We start from the raw sequence: 14,786 nt of genomic DNA on the forward strand, positions 1-14,786 counted from the left end.
AACAGGATACAGTCACCTAGAAAACAAGCTAACTGTCTTTTTACACTGACAGATGCAAGGACAGCACAGATATCACTGGAGAAGCAGTAGTTTCATTACCTCTTAAGCTACTTAGAATAACAAACCACGTTACAATTTCTTAGGACAATCTATTTGTGAATATTTGCATATTTGCCCTATCAAGTTCTATCATGCAGTCAAGTGAGATATAAGCTACCCAGTTTTTAAGTTTACAAACATCATATTATGCAAACAGTTTCAAGTAAATACTTCTACCTAAGTTGAAAAATCTGTCACCTTCCACAGCACCACACAAAGTTCTGGTGTTAAAGTAACATTTAAGCCACAGCAATAGCTAAATATTTAAAATATTTATGTAATACACTGTAAACTCTACGTGAACACTACGTACACCAAAAAAACATACAAAGAACAGGAAGATCTTTTGATTAGCAAAGATACCTCAAATGTATCGCCGGAATCATTTTCTGTTCTTACGACTTATCCCCAAACCACTCCCAGAAAAGGCACAGATGGTGGTGATTTTTTTTTTAGGTTTTTTTTGTTTAAACACACAAAGCCAGAATCAACACAATAGGCCAATGCAGTCAAACACTGCTCTTATCTCTAGGAAGAACAGGTAAGGAACTTGCAAGGATGGCTCAGGAAGATTCTAGTCATGAAAGATCCCCAGCATCTGCTTATTGCCCTAGGCTCAAATGCAGAAAAAAATCAGAAATTAAATTTATTTCAGGAGAACTTTGCTGTACAACTTGGGCAGGAGTGCCAGCTGGAGTTACTTGCCTGTTCCAAGGCAGTACTTGAGGCTCAGCTCACAATCAGCTATTAATGGCACTCAGGAGAAATGACTTTTTTTAAATTAAACTGGTAATTACTGTTCAAAGATTATACTCATAAAGTACTTGACACTACTTTTACTTTGGGTAAACAAAACCTTTAAATAAATAGATCTTTTAAAACACAACTTAATGCTTCAAGACATAATAGAGTACAGATCAAAAAATTATTTAAGTCATTCCAACTTTTTTGTTGTTACAGTATCTAAAAAGTTCTCCTTTACCAGCAAATTATGCAGTGTTTGGCAAAGAAATGCTATTGGTAGTTCTTTAAACAAAGATTATCCCCATTTTGTTAGAAAAAGATGCATTTACGAAAAAATATTTCAGTAAGTCTATATCCTAAGCTAATAATACTTACACTACTGCACTGAACAAACTGCCTTGCATGGTCTATATACATCGATGAACACAAGCTCAGATGCTCTCCTGGTTTCCCAAAAGACAGAAAGCATTGCTGGAGCCCATCACATTTTGTTGCAAGTCATCTTTGAGAAGTGAGACAAAACTCCATTTTGGCATTGCTGTTTTAGAGCATGTTCCAAGCACTTGTATAACCATCATCAGTGATCCAGAAATCTGCAAAAGATGCTGATATATTGCATTCATGGCATCAAAAAACAGAAAGACTGAGCACTGGAATCCTACATAAAAATGGAGCTTGAGGTATTTATACAACCCTTTATGATGGAGATTGAATCTTACCCGTTGCACGTTGTCTGCAACTGCTCAGGGCTCGTTACATGAAACACCATTCCTGGGTTAGTTTGGAAGACCTGCTGTTGCACAGGGTGTAAAGAAGAGTCAGTCCAACTTTTACTGGCTGTAAAATTTGAATATTAACCATGTGCTGTCTAAGTCCAGTGCAAAGGACTAAAGCAATTGGCCTGCACTGAGCTGTAGAGAATGACCAAGCAGGTCCTGCAGCTTGGAGAGAGCCCCCAGCCAGCCCTGCTGTCCCTGCAGAGGCTGCCAGAGTGCAGGGCCTCTGCACCAGGGGCAGCACAGACACCTCAAGGCAGATTCCTTCCCTCTGCTCTCAACAGTGACTCTCACAGCAGCGAGCTCCAAAATGGGTTTAGTGGAGATGAAGGGTCATTTCTGGCCATGTTGACAAAGTACATTTTAGTCAAAAATGTCTGGGATGGATTAACAACAAAACACTGCATGGATTCACTCAGTTTCTTTAAATGGTCATATTCACTCCTGTACACATCACATAACCTTTGGGGTAAAACTCCCAACAAACCAAACCAACCAACCAAAAAAGCTGCAAGATGGACACAATCCAGGGTGGGCACAAAGGGGCTGGATCACCAGTGTCACAGCTGGAAATTCAGCAAGTAAGGCCTCACATTTAAGCAGGTCACTTGAGCTTCTCACTTTGCTTTTGAGATCTGAAAGGGTGCACAATAATTTTCAATAACTTGTTTTCATTTCCTCTATTTTTTTTTTCAGAAGAGATTTTTGCTTATCTGGCAAGTACACTTTCTTGCATTCAGTATAGGGGCAAGCTGGACAAAAATTATAATAATTTCTAATTCATGCACAAACATTATGATTTCTCAGGTTGTTAACTGGTATTTTTTAAGGCTGTTGTGCCAGAGAAAGGAACCAAATTCTCTGAGGAAGTATCAGCAACACTAAGCTAAACATAAAACATCTCAACTTTCTTTCAGGATAAAATGTGAAATAGTCAACATGGCCTAAAATCATGCACTCTTTTATTTACCTATTTTTATTCTGACAAGATAGATTAACATTTTCACATGGCCTTTGTAAAATGTCTTTCTAGTTTGTGTGAATACAGCTCGTGTGGTATGATTAATTTCTTACAAAACACATGCACTGGTGAAGGCTATGATAAACTGAACACATTTGCTACAGGGCATTTTTAAAACACTACTGCTTGCAAGACCATCAGTTTGACAGAGCCTGTTATAGAACAAAATAGGCCAAAACTAAAACTTGGCATGCCAGCACACTTTAATTCTGTATTTGTGAAATGACTTCTCAAACTATGGAGCTCTTTTCACTACCTTAAAAGGAAAGCCCACACATACACACAAAATTCTAACAATTCTAACACCATATTTGTTCTTTACCAACTAGCATACATCTTGTTTTAATGGTTTAAAGCGAATAAATTCCTCAAGATTGTGCATATCCAGGCATTACTAAGGAAATAAAGACACCCATCGCTATTCTTCTTAAATTTTATTCCATAATAAAAAATAGAAGATGAAAGAAAGAGTGTGTTCAAGAATTAAAGCAATTATTGGTCAATGTAAGGAGCAGTAAACTAATTATCTAAATGATGATTAAGGACCTGGTTCATCAAAAGTAATTCTGGGTCCTCCATGGCGTAGTTGCAGGCTTCTACCAGACAGAAATCCAGATTATCTTTTACTGAAGCAGGTCCTTTATTATCTAGAGAACACTTGATTTCATACTCTATTTATCCTTCTCTTTTTGTTCCTTTTCCTTCTTTTCACGTTCAGCTTTTGCTTCCTCCTCCTCATGTTGTTTAATCAATTGTTCCACCTCCTTTTGCTTCAGAACCCTGATCACTGTCTTTCCGTTCTCTCTTGTCAGTGTTGCAATTTCAACTGAAACACATGGAACAGACAGCGCGTTACATTCTGTCCTGCGGGCACAGCGAGCAGCACAAGGGCGAGCTCTGGCATCACAGGGAAGCAGAAGGCTCCTGTCCTCCCCCTGCCAGCAGCCTGACTGCAGGCAGAGCACACCAGAGCATCATCTCTGCATCATCTCCTCCCAGACACACACTCACTGTGTCACCCCTACATCTGCATGACAAAAGGGCCAACAACCCACACCTAGAGCACGTGCCTTCCCTGTGTCACTGTAGGAGCTCACCTTTCTCTGCAGAGAGCTTGCTAACATCCATGGTTTTGTTCAGGACCTTGATGGCCAATGCCAGGGCAGTCTTTAAGGTCATTTCTCCTTCTTTGTAGTCCTGCTTTAGCATTGACACAGCTGCCTGTAAATTTGACAGAAATTAAAAAGGCATCTTTGGGCAATCAACCAAACTGCTGGGCTTTTTGGCAGACAGTATCAATACATGAGTAAGAGCAGCATTGCTGAAATTACCTGTAAATCTCTCCTGCACTAGTAACCAACAACTCAGTTTAATTAGTACAGTGCAATTTACACCCTTTTCCTTGTTTTTTGAGAAGAAAAGCCCCAGAACTTACGGCGCTGTTATTCCCAATGCATGTGGCTTTCCAGCCTCCATAATTTCCACTAGGGTCACTTTGATACAGCTGAAATCCATAATGCTTATCCCAGCCAATATAGAGCAACGACACACCAAAAGGACGTTTTCCTGTTGAAAAGAAGGCTATTAGCAATCTAAATTTAGTAACGAGATTGGTCATGACTGACAATTATTTTCTTTGATTTCTTTTTCCAAATCTACTCCTGTGAACTGGGATTTAACAGACAGTCCTGCACTTCTGTTGCTTGAGATAAGCATGCCAGCATTTCTTTCTAAGTCGTGGGGTGGGGGGCAGCAGAGGTTTATTCCATTTAACCCTAAGAGCAGCTCATTTCTGTCTCCACAAATTGTAATTTATCATCTCAGGACTTTAAATCAAAATTGAATATTTAAAGTACGTAGCTTAGCTGTTGAAGTGTTTAACTTAACAGTGTCAAAAGCCAAGTACATAAAAAGGTAATTCTTTCACACTACATATATGTAAAACAGAGAATACATACTAATGTTCACATACTAAGGAACAAGACAACCTCGTTGCTCGAGCCACAGAAATAGTATTTTTTGAAGTGTTACATTTTGGGTGGGCCCCAAACACTGAAAAGCTGCCCATCAAACAATTCTCTACTGGTCTTTTGAAGGCACTGATTAAATACAAGAGCACTCAAAGCATTCTATGCAATGGCCTGGCATCTGAGCCATCAATTTCCCAATCAATAAAAAGTAGCACCTTCAGCAGCAAAGCAGTAACCATGACTACCCATTCCCCTCTTAAATTAGGCTATTGTTTTTCTCAGTATAACTTGTTAAGAGAAGAATTCAGTAGAGCTGTCCAGAGATTTAGATCCTTCATATTATGTCAGAGAATTGTTCCTTAGACATTTAATAACACAATGACTCATGGCACTTCGTTACCTCCAAACTGTGTGTAAGCCTGCTTGATATCACACAGAGCTGTTACCAGTTGTTCACAAGGAATGGGCTCTTGATATTGTAACAAATACCTAATATCAAAGAGGAGAAAAAACGGTTTTCAAAACTTGTTTTGCTAACAGTAGTCTGTACAACATTTAAGAGGAAACAAGTTCCCAAGTTAGAGCCTCTTTGATCTAGTTGTTCTATTTCAATCCACTTCTGATCTACTAAAGGCATGTTCATTTTGATTTAACATGCAGGGAACTCAATGTGACAGGGCAGGCAAGTAAAAGCATGTTAACTCCCAGCAGACCCACCTCTGGGCAATCAGTCGCAGCTCGTTGGTGAGAACATTGGCATCTGAAGTGATTCCTGCAACGCTGCAAGCCATGTCCCTGCAATGGAAGCACAGGCTGAACTCCATCCACCTCCAGCCAACAGTCACACCTTCACACAGGGCTCTAAGCACAACACCTTCTGTCAAGGCTTTTCTGATCAAAACTACGTAGCTGCCACATAAAACAGGTTCATCAGCTCCTGCCTTTGGGGTACACCAAAAATCTCAGTAACCATTTCCTGAGAGCAGAGCTGGACAGCGAATGTGGGTGAGTCAGCACGTGAGTTACACAGAGAGTTCTGAGAGGAGGGTCATGCCAAGGATGATCAAGTGCTGGGTGGCTTTACAGGAGCCATCAGGTACATGCAGGTGCCCCTCAGGAGCCACCTGACGTGGAGCCACACGGATGTGACAGGCCTCCAGTGGGAGCTGCTGGCTGACACACGGCATCTGTGTCACTGAAACTCAGTGACCTGGATGTGACCCTGACAAAACCAAGCACTTCACATCCTTCATTGTTTAAGAACTCTTTAGCCCAACCTGATGTTGCTACAAAGCTTTTATTACCCAAGAAGGATTTGTGAAATTAGGAGTTTCCCCAAAGATGGAAGGGCTGTTCTAGGGACTGCTCCAGTGCAGTGTTACACTGCCTCCTCTAAAATCCAGTGCTTCCTACTGTTCCAACTGCCTTCACGATCAACACAGAATGGGAGGCTGACAGGATGAAAAACTATTTGTGTTTCATGTGCACCTTCCAGCAAGGATGAAGCTCTACCTCCCTTACAGGCAAGAAAGCATAATCTGTAATAATCTTTGCTGTGACATCCCAAATTTAATTTCCAGAGAACTAAAATGGAAGTTGTAATTGGGAGATGTATCGTTTCTGCTACAATTGTGGCAAAGAAGCCTAAGACATCCAATAATCTTGTTCTCTTTGAGTCACCAAAGAAAAACAAAGACTCAGAGGACGATACTGAGCTGAAGTAGCATGGTATTTCTTGTGTGCATTCTTCATTCTGCCCCCCAATGGTACTTTGTGAAACAGAATTCCCCATTTTCTGAACTGCTGTAATACCATTACCTTGTATGGCACAGCACAACAAACAGGCTATTCCACCTGGAAAATACTCCTAGAGATAAAAAAAAAAAACCAAACCCAGCAATATTTCTGCTTTAGAAGGAGAACTACTAAAGTGAGCAACGACAAAACAGTCATACTTGCCTAAAACACCAAACAAAAAGACTGTAAACACTTCAAATTAAATAAAAGCAGCTTATGTGCTAGTCAGTGTTCTGTTACTAATAACATCACTGGACATTTGATCGTCATTTCGACTCACTCATTAAGTTTGTATATTTTCTCTGAGAAAAACACTTCATCGAGCAGCTTGTGGATGTTGCGTCTCTCCGCTGCCAGCAGGACTCCATCGTTGGCCAGAATTCCCAGGCAAGTGCCCGCGTGTCCGATGGCTTCCATGGCATATTCCACCTGGTACAGGCGACCTGGCAGAGGGTTTCCATTCAGAATGTCAAAAAATAACACCCAAAACCACCGAGTTCACACGGTGACCTGAACTTGCAAGAATCTGGCAGATGCTCATTATACAAACTGCTCTTACTTCTCCAGTCTATTACTGGAGAAGTAAATTAACAGATAGTAAATTAACAGGTTGAACAGGAGGAAGGAATCAGAGAAGGAAAATCCAAAAATGGGGAAAATACCCTCTCTTGAAAAAAATTAAAAAAAAAAACAACTGGAGAAGTCTCTACTGCAGCAAAATGAGCCAAAATGGATTTTTGATAATCAAAGAAAATATCTGATACTGAACTTTTTGAGTTCCTCCATCTAAGAAACAGGAAAACATGGTGTGCAAACACTTGTTTCAGCATGTGTAAGAATAACAAGGAGAGGTGTGACTGCACCAGCAGGATATTGTCCAGTCTTAGGGAACAGTGACAAAATCCACCCATATCAAATAAAAGATAAATAGTTATTTCAAAAACGTGGCAGGTGATATTACTCACTGATGGGGGAAGGGTTTATTATTGCTTCAGTCAGAATGAATTTGGAAATGTCCACTTCGGACCCTTGGTGTCCTTACAGAACTGGGTACTACTTCTGTTGGGTAAATATGATTTCTCTAACTCATACACAGATGGAAACATGCTATAAACAACCAACCTTCATGCAAGTGAGAAGGTGAATAGAGCAGTCAGAGTTTACTTGAAAGTGTGGAGTTAAAAAATACCTTCAGGAGAAAATATGGTAGTTCTGGAGTCATATCTTCGAGACTGTAAAAAGCAATAGCTCAGTAAGTACCGTCAGTCCCTTGTCACCAACCCTCCAAGTCCCCGTGTGACAGAACAGACCCAACCAGCCGGTGAGCTGGGCCCGGGCCGTGACTCGGCAGCACCGCGCCCCGCAGAGCCCCGGGAGAGGGGGTCACTCACCATCGTGCCGGGGACGCGCCGCGGGCAGCGGGCCTAGGAGGGAACACAGGGACGTGAAGCGGGAACGGGCACAGGAACCGGCACCGGGCCTGCGGGGGAACACAGGGATGTGAAAGGGGAACGGGCACAGGAACCGGCACCGGGCCTACGAGGGAACACAGGGACGTGAAGCGGGAACGGGCACAGGAACCGGCACCGGGCCTGCGGGGGAACACAGGGACGTAAACCGGCACCGGGGCCTGCGGGGGAACACGGGACACGTGAACCGGCACGGCCCGAGCGCCCCCGGCCCGGCCCCAGAGGGCGCTGCCCGCCCGCGCCGCACTGCACAGTCATCCTCAGCGCGGCGGAACGCCAGGGCCTCGCCGCCCCCCGGCGCCGCGCAGGGGCCGCGCCTCGCACCCCCCAGCCCGCCCGCCGCCCGCCCCCACTCACGGCGGGCCGGAGATAGGACGCTGGGCCGGGCGGGGGCGCGGGTCCCGTCCCGCGGCACGAACCGGGCGCTGCGGCCGCGCCCGAGCCTTCACCGCCGCGTCGGAAATGGCCGCCGCGCCTGCGGGTGCCCGGCGCGCCGGGCCGGGCGGCGGCCTCTGCCCTTCCCTGCCGCGCGCGGGGAGGGGCCGGCGGAACGGGGCGGGAACGGCCACACCCCCGCCCTGAGGGGTAGTGACGGCCACACCTGTGCCCTGAGGGTCAGGAACGGCCATATCCCCGCCCTGAGGGTCAGAAACAGTCATACCTGTGCCCTGAGGGCAGGAACGGCCACATCCCCGCACTGAGGGTCAGACACAGTCATACCTGTGCCCTGAGGGTCAGGAACGGCCATACCTGTGCCCTGAGGGTTAGAAACAGCCACACCTGTGCCCTGAGGGCAGGAACAGCCACACCTGTGCCCTGAGGGTTAGAAACAGCCATACCTGTGCCCTGAGGGCAGGAACAGCCACACCCGTGCCTGAGGTTAGAAACAGCCCATACTGTGCCCTGAGGGTCAGTGACAGCCACCCCCGCCCTGAGGGTCAGTGACAGCCACACTCTTTGCCAATAACAGCACAGCTGTGCCCTGAGGGTCAGTAACGGGCACACTCTCGAGAAATGGCCACAGCCCCTGGGGAAGGCAGACCAAGCCCAGTTCCCACCCCTGCCTGCAAACAAGTCCCATCCAGTCCAGGCAGCGCCCACTTTATTGCCTTTATTTGGTCCAGTGTCACTGCCAGTGACACCTCAGCAGCCACCGACCGACGGGGCAGGTGCGCGGTGCGTGTACGCCTGGGCAGTCTCAAACCATTTCTTCTCCACCGCCTCCTGGCCCATCTCAAACATTGTCATTAAGTGTTTCCAGCCGGTTTTGGCTGTGATCATGAGGTACTCCTTGTTCTCCGGGTACAGCAGAGCCGTGTGGGCGGCGATGACGAGCGACTGCGCGAACCTGCCGCTCACCAGGAGGAAAAGGGCCCCTCTCTCCTCAGCCGTGAGCGGCACCACGCTCTCGAACCCCGCCAGAACATGCCCCCCAACGCCCAGAGGGTCTGGGCTCTCGATCATCATGTACATGATGGCTATGGCGACCTCAAACACGTAATAGCCGTAGCTCATGTCGCTGAAGTCCAGGATGCCCGACACTCTGTACTGGGGGTTCTCCAGGGAAGTAGAACTGCAGTCTACTAGGATGTTGTAGTCATTAAAATCTCCATGATTGATACCTAAGCACAGCAGAAACAGTACTTAATAATTAATAAGCAGCAGAATTTAACTTTCCCCCCCTCCCGTATTTCTCAGTGGAAGAGCTTTAAGAAGATGCATAGACGCTCAAACTAACACTCAACTACAAAACCACGAGTCCCCTGCAGCATCAAGAGGTGCCTTTCACACCATTACTGCTGCCCAGGAACCTCCACCGCACTGACAGCAGTGGATGGAGGGAATGTTTCAAGATCTGACTGGTCTGGTACTACCTGTGATATGCTACATGTTTTCCAAATACACAGTAGCAGTTTCCAACTATAGAACTGTCACATTGTCATCGAGATCAATGTGAGCAGAATTCCAAAAGTATGATTAAGTACTTATCTGGGCCTTTAAGAAAGGAAGTGGTGCACTCATATAACAGTAAGCTGATACAACAGCAGAAAATCATCACCTTAACTGGAAGCAAACTCAGCAGAAAGGAATTGACCCTGACCCTGGACAGCACATTCCTTCTGGCTTACAGATGCTGTGTCCATTGAGCACAATGTTTGCCCATGTCTAGGTGGGGGAGAAAGGAGATTTACTTTTTTGCCTTTTTTTTTTCCTTCTACACAGACCCAAACTCCTGAAAGAATTTTCTGTGTCTCATTTCAACACAGTTAAAATGAGAACAAAATACTCACAGGCTCGAAAACTGCTTAGCTTGGGTATCACTTTCCCTTTAAACTGCTCAATAACTTGTTCCACAACTGCACGGTATTTGTTCTGGCCCAAGGCATAAATGTACTGCTCTAGAAGAGGAACATTTGCCAGGTTCCAAATGAACTGACCTCGATGCAGACTTTTTACTGATGGATGATGGAATTTCTTTGGAAAAAGCACACAATAAAACAGGCCATAAGTAGAAATGCTGGGTTTGTGATTAAAGGGCTTGATTCAAAGCCCCTATTAACTTTAACAGGTTTCTAATGAGACTCACTGAAAAGCACCATTACTTGCACTATTGCTTTGCATCAAGTAAAAGAATAACCTGAAGAATGATTAAGGCAAGCATCTTAATATCTACACACAGCCTGAATGTTGGTTTTTTCCCATGGTTTAGGTACAAAGATTATCTTAAGTCATTTGTCACTTCAATAATCTAAAATTGCTGTTGACTGTCCATAGTGTGACGGGATGTGGGGACTTTGAGGCCTTGCCAAGGCAGAGCCCCAGGCTGGCAGAGCCCAGCCTGCACAGCTGGCACTGCAGAAAGATGTCAGGGCAGAAGAGACACAAAACCTGCCAGCATGCTGGGAACAGGCACACTCCGTGCTTTTAAAGGTGGCAGCTTCTGGGGACAAGCTTTAGGAACAGCTGGTGTGTGAAAACCCCTGGGGACAGAGTCCTTCATGGAGACACTGACCATGACTTCATTCTTATAGGAATTTGTCTTTGTACAGCCAGGCCTCTCTATTTCAAACAAACAAGGTCCTTAACCAGCAAATGGAAAAGGTGGTTTGGAAAAGGCACTCAGAGAGGAAAAGCATCTCTCCCACTGCACACCCCACACCTGCACTCCTTGAATGCTTATTAGGGTGGCCTGTGGGCCAGATTTGACCAGCACCAAATAAAAAGACTTCCCATGAGAGCAGCTGGCTTCTTCTTAAAAAAAACAACAACAACAACAACAAAAAACTATGCTTGTAATTAAGGCTCTTAACGATCACTAAATGACAGTCAAAACAGACCGTGTATGAACAAGGAACATCATCGAGCCTAAACCAAAATCACAATAGAGAATCCCTAATGCTGTGGAAAGCCACACATCGGAGGAATGAAGCCACCTGCCGGTAAGGGCGGTAAGTCAGGAGCCCTCGTCACTGCCACGCCTTAGGGGGTCAGCCATAAACTCATTTCCACTTCGGGGCTGCGAGGCACATCTGAGCCAGACAGACACCGCCAGAGAAGGGGGTGCAATACGAGCTGGGGCACAAAACAAAGCAGGGCACGGTGCTTTGCTGTCAAGGTGATAAAGTAAATTAACTGGGTAAAAAAGACAGGCTGTACTTTCCGGTCTGTTGTCAGGAAACTTAATACCTTAGGTATTATTTTTAGTGCCAACAACATTTTGAAGTTTTGACAAGAATTATTGTAATTTGCTTTCTTTTAAGTGACAAGCCTTGGTAGATGATAATCCATATGTTAAGGGCATAAAGAGCCTTTTCCCTCAGAATTTGCTTTCTCATCAAGTACTTCCTCCTTGGCAGGATCAGTCACAGGCTTATTTTGAGACCAGCTCGCCTATATAAATTGTTTTAATCGCATTATAAGAGTGTGACCAGTGTGCCAGAAGGCAACTGCAAGTTATCTTTCCCAATTGAAAAATGGTTTTGTAATTTAAGAATGTGGTTAGTAAAGCTGGCAATTCACATTTCATAATTGTCTGAAGCTAGCAGTCAGAACATGAGAAGGAAAGGTTAATGAAAGGCAATAAATAATGCAAGAGTTCTTTTATGTATCAAACTTAATTACTGGCTGATTTATCACCTTTATTATCCTGTATAATTACAGAGTAAAGGAATAACTTACTTTGCATTAAGACTGAGTGGTAGCAGTGCAAATGAGAAGTGTCAGAGACCTCTGTTTGTTGGCACAGCTGGCACTGTAGGGAAGGAACCTATGTTAAGTGGTCACAGGGCTAATGACCAGGAGAAAGACACCAAGTCAAAAGGAATTCAAAGGAATGGATCAGCCAGCTGTGCACTACACAGAAATCCTTTAAAACAAGCTTGGCATGCTCCTAATGTGAGCACCCTCGAGTTCATTCTCCTTATTTGCCAGGTTTGAAACACTAAGCAGGTGAGCTTGCATAAGCAGAAGGAAATCCTTGTCTCCCAGTAGGTGGTACAAAAATGCACTGCAAGAGTATCACCAACACCTCATCACAGGTCCTGGAGCGGGGAGAGGCTTTAGCAGCCCAGCTTGGAGCTGACACTGAGGGATGAGTCAGGGACACCTGCATTAGCCAGCCTGCATTCTGCAGCCCGGGAGAGCAGGCAGAGCACAGGAACAAACGCTGAGGAGACACTCAGGGAGAAAGAAGCCTGAGGCTGCAGATGGGAACTCACCTCTGCGAGCGCTTTGTCCAGGCTGGCAGCCAGTTTACCGATCTCATACAGGAGCTGGGCACTGGGGGCAATTTTGGCCACCGGCGTTCCTGGCAGGTAGTTCAGCAGTCTGACCATGTGCTTCTTGTTCCCAGGATCTGACAAGCAAGGACAGATCTGTCAGTGGCTTCCATATGTGCTACTGAGTAGCAGTTAATGCAAGAGGCAAAAAAGGTTTATCCCAGTGTTGGAGTCGTCAGATGTAGCTGATAAAACAGATTGCGTGCAAAGATTTGATTTACCAGGGTGCTGTACAATGATGCTGAAACCTTAACACACTTGCAATCTATGCTGGATTTCAAGTCCTTGTGCTTGGGACTGACTCTGCCAACACACACCCACTGACAGCTTTGCAGCAGAACAGGAGGTCTCAGGAATCTCAGATTTTGCATGAAGGTTACAGTGACAGTAAAAGCCAAATGTCAACACAATCTTTCTTCCTAGCACTGTCAAAGCAATTTGTTGTGGATTCATAGATGGGTTAGAACTGTATTTTACACCATTCCGTAGGCAAATAATTTCAAGCATCACTTAGTCAATGAGGTGGTTTTTTCCTTTTCTTGTTCATGGACATGTCATAAAAATGTTTTATCCAATTCATTATACTGAAGTGATTTCGAAAGTGTTTTCATAGTTAATTATTACTTCTTTGAGTTGCTTGGCTTCTGGTATTTTAAGTTTGGACTATTATGGGTGGAATGCAGGTCACCTGACACATATCCCCTAATATTTAAACAAAAGCCCAGAGTTTCCCTTTAGTACCTACACAGTGTGCCACACACAAGCTCCTGCTGAGCTAAGGGTGGGGCAGCAAAGGTGCTGGCAATTGCTCACCTCCCGACTCCAGAGACATTATGGAACCATCTTTTGTGAGATAAGGAGTAGCTGAAGGAAAGCCTTGAGCACTGAGAAACATCATGGCCTGGGTCTGCGCTTGGATGAGCTCAGGCTCCCAGCTGTCTGCCGAGTTGGTGATTTTCAGGACATACTCATTGGCACCTTCAGCCCCGTTGTTGTTTCCCGAGACACCCACGTGGAAGTTCTGATCGTCATAGCTGGGGAGTGGCCTCAGCCAAGACACATTTAATCCAAACACCCTGTCAACCAATTCAGCTGCTTCTTTCTCACTCAATGCTGGTTTGGTCAAAGTCTGGGGTCGACAGTCATTTCCAGAAGACATTGTCTCTAGGAGAAAAAGAGGAGCTGGATGATCTGTACTCTGACATCAGAAGCAGTAATCACTGCAACAAAATGCATTCAGCTACTGGAGGAGGGTTCCCAAAGAAAAGCCACCAAGCCAGCCCAGGTTTTACATCACAGCTTATCAGCTGCTTAGGAAAGACTCCTGGAGTGATGCACTCCATCTGCTCAGAACCAGCAGATGTCAAAAGCTTATTAACTGGGAGTACTTTTATTAGCTCATTTCTAGCAGCAGCCTGACCTGGTATTGTTGATAGGCAGGAATGATTTCCTAAGGAACAGAGCTGCTGAATCCCTGACCAGGAAGTTCCGAATTCACGCCTGCAAAAGACAAGAACTATTTTTTTAGTAAATCCTAACGTTAAAGCAATTTAAATCTTCGCGCTTGGCCACGGCCTTCCCAATCCCCGCGCTAGGAAAAGGCAGCACAAACCTGCAGACAGACAGACAGACGCTCAGCTCCCCCCTCTCAGCAGCGCAGCCGCAGGGACCCCGAGCTCGGCCTCCCCCCCCAGACAGACGAGCAACCAACCCTTGGACTCGAAGGCAGCGCCGACAACCTTTGCCCGGCCCGGGGGGGCCTCGGCAGCCCAGCCCTCGCTCCCGAACGCTCCCCAGCACCGCGGGAGGAAGGGGAGGAGGCGCGGCCGGGAGGCTCCTGCGCAGGGCCCGGGGAAGAGCCGGGGACCGGCTCTCCCCGGGCCCTGCGCAGGAGCCTCCCCGGCCGCGCCTCCTCCCCTTCCTCCCGCTGCCCAGAGCGAAACCTCGGGCACGGCTCTTGTTGTCCAACAGAAGGGAAGGGAAAGCACCACTTCCTGTGATGCCTTAAGCCCCTAATGTTTTTGTTTTTGTTTTTTTTGTTTGTTTTTTTTTTTTTTTTTTTTATTATTTTTCTAATATTTGTAAGACTTGTAAGTTTTAGAAGTAAGTTTTAAAAGCAGCAACCTCCCCCT

At 45.5% G+C, this 14,786-nt stretch overlaps 2 protein-coding genes across 5 annotated transcripts; both read right to left on the minus strand.

Moving 5' to 3' along the window:
- Positions 1 to 2,029: 2,029 nt before the first annotated feature.
- On the minus strand, positions 2,030 to 7,924 carry PSMA4 (proteasome subunit alpha 4). Of its 2 annotated transcripts, XM_018081488.1 has the most exons (8): positions 7,799 to 7,924; positions 7,597 to 7,639; positions 6,688 to 6,850; positions 5,328 to 5,405; positions 5,011 to 5,099; positions 4,076 to 4,206; positions 3,738 to 3,861; positions 2,030 to 3,466 (listed from the first exon to the last, which is right to left on the minus strand). In XM_018081488.1, the coding sequence occupies exons 1-8, from the start codon at positions 7,799 to 7,801 to the stop codon at positions 3,312 to 3,314; spliced, it is 786 nt and encodes a 261-aa protein (XP_017936977.1). In that variant the 5' UTR covers positions 7,802 to 7,924; the 3' UTR covers positions 2,030 to 3,311. The 2 variants fall into 2 exon arrangements, with proteins under 2 accessions (XP_017936977.1, XP_017936978.1); XM_018081489.1 differs by lacking the exon at positions 7,799 to 7,924 and having other exon boundaries at positions 7,530 to 7,610.
- Positions 7,925 to 8,961: 1,037 nt separating this feature from the next.
- HYKK (hydroxylysine kinase) lies at positions 8,962 to 14,401 on the minus strand. Of its 3 annotated transcripts, none has more exons than XM_018081545.1 (6): positions 14,366 to 14,401; positions 14,075 to 14,154; positions 13,468 to 13,818; positions 12,595 to 12,731; positions 10,168 to 10,351; positions 8,962 to 9,498 (listed from the first exon to the last, which is right to left on the minus strand). In XM_018081545.1, exons 3-6 carry the CDS (start codon positions 13,811 to 13,813, stop codon positions 9,020 to 9,022), a joined length of 1,146 nt encoding a protein of 381 aa, XP_017937034.1. In that variant the 5' UTR covers positions 13,814 to 13,818; positions 14,075 to 14,154; positions 14,366 to 14,401; the 3' UTR covers positions 8,962 to 9,019. The 3 variants fall into 3 exon arrangements, with proteins under 3 accessions (XP_017937034.1, XP_008931754.1, XP_029819029.1); XM_008933506.2 differs by lacking the exon at positions 14,366 to 14,401 and adding an exon at positions 14,267 to 14,333; XM_029963169.1 differs by lacking the exons at positions 10,168 to 10,351; positions 14,075 to 14,154; positions 14,366 to 14,401 and adding an exon at positions 12,056 to 12,128 and having other exon boundaries at positions 13,468 to 13,984.
- Between the last annotated feature and the right edge of the window lie 385 nt (positions 14,402 to 14,786).

Source organism: Manacus vitellinus, unplaced genomic scaffold (assembly GCF_001715985.3).
Source record: "Manacus vitellinus isolate BGI_N305 unplaced genomic scaffold, ASM171598v3 scaffold_53_pilon, whole genome shotgun sequence".
Classification (NCBI taxonomy): domain Eukaryota; kingdom Metazoa; phylum Chordata; class Aves; order Passeriformes; family Pipridae; genus Manacus; species Manacus vitellinus.